The sequence below is a fragment of the Brachycentrus maculatus genome, unplaced genomic scaffold (genome assembly GCF_059751285.1).
Source record: "Brachycentrus maculatus isolate JH-2025_06_01 unplaced genomic scaffold, ASM5975128v1 h1tg000209l, whole genome shotgun sequence".
In the NCBI taxonomy this organism is placed as follows: domain Eukaryota; kingdom Metazoa; phylum Arthropoda; class Insecta; order Trichoptera; family Brachycentridae; genus Brachycentrus; species Brachycentrus maculatus.
The window spans coordinates 37,501-48,116 of NW_028280960.1; the positions used below are offsets into that span (position 1 = coordinate 37,501).

General features: G+C 36.2%; 1 protein-coding gene across 1 annotated transcript in view; it reads left to right on the forward strand.

Annotated features, from left to right (window-relative positions):
- The window catches only part of LOC148307100 (alkaline phosphatase-like), a 10,691-nt gene extending 3,250 nt beyond the window's left edge, over nucleotides 1–7,441 (forward strand). Inside the window, exons 3-11 of the mRNA XM_088263934.1 lie at nucleotides 987–1,068; nucleotides 1,784–1,913; nucleotides 2,002–2,176; nucleotides 2,253–2,431; nucleotides 5,461–5,668; nucleotides 5,764–5,904; nucleotides 6,136–6,318; nucleotides 6,399–6,599; nucleotides 6,682–7,441. Of these exons, the coding sequence (XP_088120060.1) occupies nucleotides 987–1,068; nucleotides 1,784–1,913; nucleotides 2,002–2,176; nucleotides 2,253–2,431; nucleotides 5,461–5,668; nucleotides 5,764–5,904; nucleotides 6,136–6,318; nucleotides 6,399–6,599; nucleotides 6,682–7,034 (1,652 nt within the window). The 3' untranslated portion in view covers nucleotides 7,035–7,441. The remainder of the gene's footprint in view (nucleotides 1–986; nucleotides 1,069–1,783; nucleotides 1,914–2,001; nucleotides 2,177–2,252; nucleotides 2,432–5,460; nucleotides 5,669–5,763; nucleotides 5,905–6,135; nucleotides 6,319–6,398; nucleotides 6,600–6,681) is intronic.
- Nucleotides 7,442–10,616: the final 3,175 nt, after the last annotated feature.

A 10,616-nucleotide genomic window follows, 5' to 3' on the forward strand; every position in this document is an offset into this window, starting at 1 on the left:
TATAACCCTCCTTTCTCATCCGGGCTTGGGACCGGCAATGGCTGAAACAATACTGATATGGTAAAAGCCTTCTTACTTATTTGGTATTTTAGCACGTGATTTGGAGAGAATCGCATTTTAAATTACATATACTTTCGCCTTTTTACCATCATTTTCACTCGTTTATGTCGGATAGAAGAAATAAATACCACATTTCTTTAACATTTTACCGGATAACGTCCTGTTGTTCCTTATAAGGGAGTTCCTTGATATTATTATCAAGTTTTACCTTCTGTCGATTCAATTCATAGAATGGTAAATATCACTCGTATATAATGTGATAAGTATGTCTTTTATATCAATTAAATCACCGACATTTTCAAAAATGCTGCTACGAACGCAACACAATATCTCTCTTTATTAGTGTCGGAGCAATGCTGGCATCATGTTCAAGGAGTGAACACACACGTACGGGAGTCCTTCGACTCAACCCACCTTCCCCATCCTCTCGTAACGTAAAGGTGGAGACTGACCGGAGCATTTCTCGGCGAGCGCTCTGACTATGGATGGAGCGCTCGGCTCGCTGTACTGACTGTACGAATGCTCGCATCGTAACGTGTTACGTCGAAATGGCTCCGGTCAGTCTCTACCATTACACACCCTTACGACGTATGTATGAAAAAAGTAACTTTTAGTGGTGGGAACTCAAACCTCAAAAACACAACAACATTTAAAAAATCCGGTGATAGACTTATCAAGGTGTATTGAATTATCACAGTGTCATTTTAAGACCATTTATCGCAGTGTCCCTTCAAACACGGCCTACATTAGGCTTACACAATTACACATACAGTGCGTTTGGTAAGTTGTACGAACAAATTGCGTATGCTCATCACTTTTTCAATGACAGAAATCGTGCAGCATCGGCCCGTGTAAATCAAAATACATAATATGTCTTCTCTGTCCGGTCTTAATAATTACAAATTCATTTCATCATTTATTTGTAGATCGTGAATACTGGTATGCAGAAGCTCAGAAAGATTTAACTAAACGTCTTCAGGAAGTTAGAGACAACAAGCCAATAGCAAAGTAAGTTTTACATTATGACAAAAAACCTTAATTTCTTTCCTTTTAAATTAAATTTACTTTTATCATTAAATATAGTTATTAAAAAGTATTTACTTCCACAAATCAAATTGGTGGTGGGTCAAAAAGTTATAAAATGGCTACTAAAGACTTTTTTTAAATAGTTTATCTTTATATATTGCGAATAATTTTAAAGTCCGACAAATAAAACAGTTTTCATATCCATATTATAATAATGAAATAAAAGATATTTGATATTTGTAATTTGTCCGGTAAAGTAGAGTAGAAAGATTTTTAACTGTCTCAAATTGATAAAAAGCTAATTTCGAATTATTGAGTTAACTTGTATTGACCAACGCACCTATCTTTCACTCATAGTTCTATATTTATCCTATGATATAATAATTTAAAAATGCTACATCAAAATTTCTACCAATGTCTCGTCTTTAAATAAAAATAAAATATTTATATACAAAATAAAATATGATCTTAATTATATAACTTATAGTCATAAATTAGAAAAAAACCTAAAAAATGTTAATTCGAAATTAATTATTCTTTTAGAAATACTAATTTGATGATGATTAATATGTTATTAAATTAATTAGAGAAAACCTGGTAAAGGCGGAATGGGTCAAATTAAAGTTTTTTTTTTTTTAAATCTCCAAAAGGGAAAAAAGTACCATATCTTAAATAAATATACGATGACGACTTACAGAAGCGTCGTGATGTTCATCGGAGATGGAATGAGTCTCGCTACCGTGACAGCTGCTAGGGAACTCCGCCAGCAACGGAGAGGAGAGAGTGGACTCATTTGGGACCACTTCCCTGCAACTGCCCTCGCTCAGGTTCGATATAGACATTAAACTTCTACATACATTTATTACCACAAAACAAAGTTTGAGGGATTTGTAATTAGAAAACACTTACTTATAGACTTACAACCTAAACGCTCAAACGGGGGAGTCGTCAGCTTGCGCCACAGCCCTTCTGTGCGGAGTGAAGGCGAACTACGAGACTCTCGGGCTAGACGGGACAGCGTCCTTCGAAAATTGCTCCTCATCCCAGAGCGCTGCCGTTCCTTCCCTGCTGCAGTGGGCTCAGGACGCTGGTGAGTCGATGCTGCCTTCACTACACTTCGTAAGAATGCGGTTCATCACTCAAATTTCATCTCACGTCCTCTTTAGGCAAATGGACTGGGATAGTGACCACGACTCGGGTGACGCACGCCACACCCGCGGCACTATACGCGCACTCTCCGTCTCGCTACTGGGAGGATGATAGTAAGGTGCCTCCTGCCAGCAGAAAAGCTTGTAAAGATATAGCACTCCAGTTTGTAGATAGTGAACCTGGAAAAAACATAAACGTGAGTATAATCGATTTCGTAATGGTTTTAAACACATATTTATTATAAACCATTAAGATTTCCAGGAGCGATCAGGTCTTTAAGAACAGTGTCCGTCGATGGTTGCTTAGCATTGGAAGGGACAAGGTAGAAAGTGAATTAATTAAAGTCCAGGTGTAATTATCTTATTGAAAAACCTTTAAACTGTAAATTATTTTTGTATCTCCTGTATGTTATGTTTATAATCTAATAATTAAAAAAAAGTATTATTAAAAAATAAAAAATAATATAAAAATTGTATTAACATGTTAGTATTCGGCTCAACACAGGCCATGCCTAAAGAGCCGTAATACATATAATAAATGTATATATGAAATGAATATGTATATTTGAATGTATCTATGTATTATGAAAAAATAATAATAATAAAAAAAAATAAAAAAATAATTAATGACATCACAGTTTGGTGAAACTTTAAGGAATTCGAAATAATATTTTTTCCTACATAAGTTATAATAAGTATATTTTTCAGCAAATACTTCCTATATCCCCGTCTTTGAGAAATGACTCGCGAAAACGATTTCAATTTCAATCCATGAAAAACATCCGAAAACTCGGGAGCTGTGAAAAACACAAATGAAGTTATCGAATCCGTTTCGGGTAGACCGCATAAAATAAATACGATGTGATCATAAAAATCCTAAATCGCCCTCCTCCACCAATCATCTCGATATTCCGCGGAAACTGCATCAAGCATTCCACGGGTGGTCGGCAAATCTGATGGTCCACTAGACTTATGCTGGTACTGGTGGCATCCACTACATTTTTATTATTAATATCACAGTATTATGTTACTTAGCGTGACAGGGAAGGTGCCCCCTTACTTAATATAATATTACAGAAAATTCGTGTCTCTATTGTGCAAATTCTCAAAAAAAATTCAGACCCCCTGGCAAGTCGTTTGTAAATTAATTCCATAATAATATACACACATTCAGATCACATAATATAGGAGAGTTGGGAACCGAACAGTTCTCTGGCTGTGATTAGTTGATTATGAAATGGCATTTAATATAATAGTTTGCACGGGCCAAAATTCTGGAAAGTACTGGAAGCTACCTTCGACACAAGTGGAGGTTATTAAGGCCTTTTCTCTTAAAAGCAAATGCCGTATGAGAGTTAATGACCTTGCCACGTATTCGTTTGAGGTCTCTACCAGTCAGGTAAGTCTGCATCCTAGTGCCGTTTCTCTTTATCATTACCACCCACCGAGGAATAACCATCTACTCCTTGCGGAAACTCTTTGACCTTAGTACGCAAATGATGCCTTTTAATTTTGTAATCGATGACTTCTGTCGAGCGGAAGGCTGATCACCCTTCCTTCATGTGTTAATGATCAAGATAACACTGCTGCCTATGCACCATTGATTGGGTGTGGATGAGGGTTCGAAGATGAAGAAAAAGACTCTGTCGAAGGTCTTAAATTAATTGTAGATAGATTCAATAGGTATTTCACACCCATTGGACTTAAACTCATTTATTGCGCCTCAATGCCCAGTAAATCTTGACGTTGAGTTACCAGCTCATCGAAAGGTTCGAGAGTAAAGTACTTAAAGGTGTACAAAATAAAAAATGTTACTTTAAAAAAAATTAGGAATAAGTCTTGCGGGCGCCACATTCAATTGTATGAAGTCTCTCATGCGGCTATGAAACATAACGCCGTACGAGGTCCTATGGCAATCTTGTGCTCTGACAGACCTGTAGGCAGTGTGTGGACTTCATATTCCTTTGGCTACCGAGACTTTTCGGCCTACTATCCCAGAAAGACCGCGATTTAACCAATAATAATTAAAGAGAAAAATGTGTAACATAATTTGGGAACACCTTTTGAAATGTTTCAAACATCTTTCGCGCAACAAAAATATCTGATGAGAGTTTAGTTAACTAAATTATGTCACATTATACAAAAGTCTAACACACCGACTAACATAACGACACTCGATTATTATTCAGCGCTTTTTTATGCCCTGCGCACAAATACTCAAACCTCAGAATATTACATTATAATACTCAAAAATATTACAACTCAAACCGCTCGCCACTTCCGCTGGACACAATACACACCACAAGGGCTGCCAGTAATTAACGAATAAAAAATAATAATTTGTATTTCGTTATGTATTTTACATTGAATAACTAAGTGCAAATTATTATTATTTATTCATTAATTACTTTTTTTTTCGTTAGTTACATATTATGTATTATATTTGTACCAATTTAATGCATGTTGTTGATTAACCCTGACACCTAAAAATGTATATATTTGAAGAATATCATTGAAGAATATTCTGTCTGCACTCAGTGCGAAAATGTTTCGTGGGGCCTTTTTTCCTAAGAATTGATTGTTAAAAAATGTATTTATATTTTATAATTTCGGTTTTGCATTAATATAAATTTAATTCAATTTTGTTAGTCACGTGTGGTTTTTCCAGTGCTTTACCAACCTGGTTATACTTAAGTGTTTTTATTGTATTTTTGTTTATTATATTTTTTTTTATAAACTTCGTTGTAATTTTTATACTTTATATCATTTTTCATTCTATTATTTTTTTTAAAGTTTTTAAAACTTGATTGCTATAGCTTTACTTTTCTATTACTTTTAACGGAAATAAAATTGTTTTATTCTACTCGTTTTTCTCGTATTTCGTAACTTAATTTTTTGTAATATTTTAACCGATTGTAAAAAATATTCAATTCTAAATATCGATGTTTAAATTGGAAAAAAATATTAATAAAAAAAAATTGCACAACCCTGAAAGAATGAGCGGATCTATAACATACTGTACAAAATGTAACTGACATTTTCATAAATCATGACGTCAGATCCGACGGATCCGGCATTTCTCGCTAGAATTTCGGCTTTTGGTAGTCAAAGGGATATCCTCCACAGGACGAGGACATGGATTAATAAATGAAAGAGTTCTTATGTAACATGTTCATCATATACGTAATGTTAGTAGCGAGATACTAGCGTAAACAGAGAATTTCAGGTTCTGCTCGGCGGAGGAAGGAGACATTTCCTCCCCACGGTGGCCCGGGATCCAGAGCAGCCCTCGGTCGAGGGACGGCGGCTGGACGGCCGGAACCTTATAGATGACTGGCTGCGGGACAAGAAACGGAGGAAACTAAAAGCTGACTACGTATGGAACAAGGAACAATTTGATGCTATCGATCCAGAAAACCTCGATTTTTTACTGGGTGAGTTATCATATTTTTATATATAAGTATATGAATTATGCATGTATGGAATTGTGTATAATAATAATAATACATCGAGTTAATCGAATACCTAGGTTTGTTCGAATATTCTCACATGGGATTCGCTGCCGACATGGAACCGGGCCCGGGAGCGGATCCTACTCTATTGGAAATGACGCTCACGGCTCTAAGTATTCTCGAAAAGAATCCAAAAGGCTTTTTTCTAATGGTAGAAGGTATGTATTATATATTTTGTAAATATTTTTATAAAATACATAGTTTAATTTGTTTCTTTCCGTGAAATATTAATTTTTATTAGAGGTGTAAGACTACTCCATTCTTTGTTAATAAAATTAAACACGCCTTTACTCATTATATGGTATATAATAGTATGTAGAAAGTATGACATATTTTTGGCCATACAGTTTTGTGGTCGCTCAGTGTTACGTTTGGACGGTTTCGTTTAGGAGGTCGCATAGACCACGCTCACCACTACAACAACCCGTATCGGGCTCTGGACGAGACTTTGCAGTTGGAGGCGGCCGTGAGAGCCGCGGTGACCAGAGCCGACCTACTGCTGGTCACCGCGGACCACGGCCACGTCATGACCGTCGGAGGACACTCCGCTCCTCGGGAACATCCCATTCTAGGTGAGTCCTCTCGGTCCGGGAGTCGGAGTCGGAAGGCGCGCTATAATACACGACAGAAGCGTAATATCGAGCCGTTCCAGAAACCGACGTGAAGTTGTCCGATGTGGACGGGCTGCCCTACAGTACGCTGTTGTACGGCAGCGGGCCGGGGCACGGACTGCGCCCCCCCGCGGACCCGGCCCCGGAGGGTGCCGCGGAACGTCGGGACGCGGTGCACGCGGCAGCCGCCCCGAGGCAGTGGGCTACTCACGGAGCCGAAGATGTCCCCGTCTACGCCATGGGTATGCGCTACTAACACATTTCTCCCTTCGAACGAGTCGGTTTTCTTCTCTCCGCGACGGACACTGATAATTCCGTTTCTAGGTCCATTGGCTACCGCGCTCTTCTCGGGCACGTTCGAGCAGAGTTACATCCCGCACGCGGTGGCCTACATCGCGTGTCTGGGCGAGCAGGCCGGGCGCTGCGAGGAGCTGCACAACTTCACGCAGTCGCAGGTCCCGTCCTGCCTGGAGGTGAAGAGCCCTCCGCCGCCCCCGTCCCCGCCGCCCCCCTACCGGCCCCTGCCCCCCGGCAAGGCGGTGCTCGCCTCCAGCGTCATGGCGGATGACTCGTCCGCTGCAGCCCTGCCCCTCTCGTCCGCCACCTTCCGCTTGCTCGTAACCCTCTCCACTCTCCTCTCGATATACTCGGGCTCGGGCTGCCTCGGGACAGTATGACAACACGCGAGTAGTTGAATCTCTCTCTGTTTTATTGTACAAATTACTAATGTGAAATAATGTTTTTTTACGATACTTATTTTGTGAATTTTTACGAGATTATGGAGGTAAATTTTTCGCGTTGATAGCATGTAGGTACGCTTTTTTTACAAAATGTTGTTTCGAATTATTTAATTTTAATCAACATTCTTATTCAAAAACAATGTTTAATAAATTTAAAAATTGTTTCGTTTTTTATTTCTTATTAAATGTTTTAATATCTTATTTGTGTGTATAAAACCAAGAATTTTATTTAATCAAATTAGATGCCTTAATTTAGATACCTACCTAACTAAAACATTCAAATTATTTATATCAGTGTAAATATTGTTAAATAAAACCGTTTTTAAATAAAATAATACATAAAATATAACAATATAGTTTTTTCACTCAGTTTTTCAGTTGAAAATAACCTGGTGATGGTCCAGTGGCAGTTGGACTTAGATATGCGTAGTAATCTCCAGAATAATGATATACTCACTATTGTTAGGCAACAACGCTTTATTTTACAGAATCAACGATCAGGTATGCCAAATACTTGAAAGTGGCGGGTATGTATGAGGAGATGCATGAACGTGGAAGAGGCGAAGAATGTTTGCAAAGACAGAGTGGTGTGCCTAGAGAGAATAGAACGCCACAGTTAGTTAGTTTTTACTCGTCGTAAGACAATAATTAATACTAAATATAATTTTTATAATTCATGTAGCGCCAATTACGTAAAATACTATTCAAATTCAACCCCGATTTAAACAAAAATAATTCAAAATTAAAATGTGTTCGATAATGTATAGATTTGCCATTTTTAAAAATATCTCTCGATATCTAATAGAGTTTAGTTAACTTAATGTATGCAACCTTATGCAAGAGACTAATGCAGACTAATAAGTATATGCTTATTGTCCACCGCGCAAAATACTGCAAATCTAATGACTCGCTACAGTGCCAGTGAGTTATAAACATCCAAGGTAGGTACTAGATCGCGGAGACTTGCAGGGCTGCCAGTAGTTAACGAATAAAAAAATAATAAAAAGTATTTTACCAATTACATCGATTCACATACATTGATTTCTCGCCCGAGAGAACGAAATTGGCGAGCCAAGACGATCGGAGAAATGAAAGTATTTTTCGCAGTGATAATGAAGATGGCTTGCACCGAAATGTAACGTGTTACGTCAACCTTTTCTTAATATGTACTCGTATTATTTAATTATGTAAAGGAGTTATGAAATTATTAATAATTATATATACAGTCGGACGCGAACTGACACTGTATGTATGTATAGGTACATATTCTGAAGAAACATACATAAATGTAGGTACTAAATTATTTATTATTACAAGAATTAATTATATTTTTTTAAATTTTATATAAAATCAATCGAGTCGACTAATTTTCGAGTTGTTAGATTTGTACAGCCTCGTTTAAAAATGCGCTTTTTAATTTTTTCTGTCCGTTAACCAAAGAAAAAAAACTTTCGCTTTAATTCGTTTGAACGAATTTTTTCTGTAAAAAAAAATCAAAGCACCTCGGCTGTCCAAATTTAAAACACAGTAAGGGACATTTTTTTGTAGTAGGTTTTTCTTGCATTTTTGGACTAAGTAAAGTCTACTTAGTCCATAAATGCAAAAAAACCTACTACAAAAAAAATGTCCCTTACTGTGTTTTAAATTTGGACAGCCGACCTGTTCTGTGTCCCTTAAAAACGTCTAATCACGAGAAGCGCAATTAACCAGTGCTGAAATATTTCATTGTATTTATTTTTTATTTTTAATCATTTATAAAAAATTATGAACGAAAAAACATTGATAAATTAACATTCATATAAAATTTAATAAAAATGCTTAATCAAATTGAAATCAGCCAGTTTTCGGGTAAGAAATTGATTAATAATGCATATATATTTTTCACATCGCTCGTTGTACCCGATAATACCAAGTGCATTTTTATTACAAATAGAATAAGTACCTATTAATGCTTAACCAAATTGAAATCAGCCAGTTTTCGGGTAAGAAATTGATTAATAATGCATATATATTTTTCACATCGCTCGTTGTACCCGATAATACCAAGTGCATTTTTATTACAAATAGAATAAGTACCCATTAATGATAGAAGTTGCATTATTCGTTCTCATAGAAAAAGTTTTATACATTGAATTTTAAAATATGCTAAATCTTCGAGCGTTTGTGAATAGAGAATAGTTTAAGATTTGAATAGAAAATCAGAGAAGAATAAAGAAACAACGAGTAAAGTATATTCCTGGAGGAACGTTGAACACTACAATAGACAAGATTTCGCAAAAATGAAACGTTTTGCATTCGCAATTATTCAATCCTTCCTCGGGAACGTTCTACAATTGTAACGAGATGAGACAGGAGTGACGTCATCCCCTCCGAGTGTGGAGCGCGCGCGTACACTAGCGCAGCCGACCGCAGAGATTTGTAGCCAGAATAGCTTCATTTTACCTGCAATTTACATGCGGTTACAACTTAACGTTCTCCGACTTTTTAAAAATATTTAAAACAGTAATTTTTATTACAATTTCTTTTTGAAAAATAAAAATATCCTTAAGCATCACATTTTTTTCGAATTATGAGTATGTAGTAAGAATAAACTATAAAACATATTTTTCTTAACTAAAAAAATTAATATTATTTTTGACCCAGCTAAAAATTATGAATTAATGAAATAGATTTTAGCGTAACTTATAGGGTTTTTACATTTTTATGAAATCAATTTATTTGAAACATACTAACTAAAAATATATATGGCTCGCTGCTTCACTTCGTCAATCCCCGTGCGTGTCTCTGGTATCATATTATTTTTAAATAAGAGAATTAAACTAGGTAGGTACCTTTTTTTATAACAGATATATAAAAAAATAAACGCACACGGTTTATATTAATTTTATTAAAAAACAATACAACATTCAAGAGCATCATTTTAAAAATGTATAGGGTGTCCGGTGGCAGAATTAGGATTTAAAATTTAAAAAAAAAAACTGCAAAGGATAAACATTTATATCAATAACTTTTACAAAGAAGAGAAGTGCGGATTAGTTCTCTTAAAAATTATTTCGTCTAAATGTGTAGACCGTCACGTCAGACACACTGACGTCTTGGAATCTGGCCTCAGTAGTCCGTGCCACTCGTTAGAGAATGACGTCGGGATGCCGTTAACTTCACGAACGACATTTTTTAGTGCAGAGATTGTCGTGGGGTTAGTTTCATATACTTTAGTTTCATATATTTTTTTAGGGATATTTAAAATGTATTTTGTACTTACAAATAGGAAAGCAAGAGTAAATTTTCATTTAAAAAATCAACTAACAAAAGCACATTAAAAATAAATACAAAAAACACGGTGGTACTAACTAAACCAACACAAAACAAAGAGTAATCAAAATAATCAATAATAAACATATAAGAGGCGTAGTGCTTCCAACGTTTCCTGGACTGGCTTAGCCACAAAAAGTCGTGCAGCAAAATCACATTTCCATGTCTGTTGGCCCATTCACTACGTTTTTACTCTCAAAGCTCGAC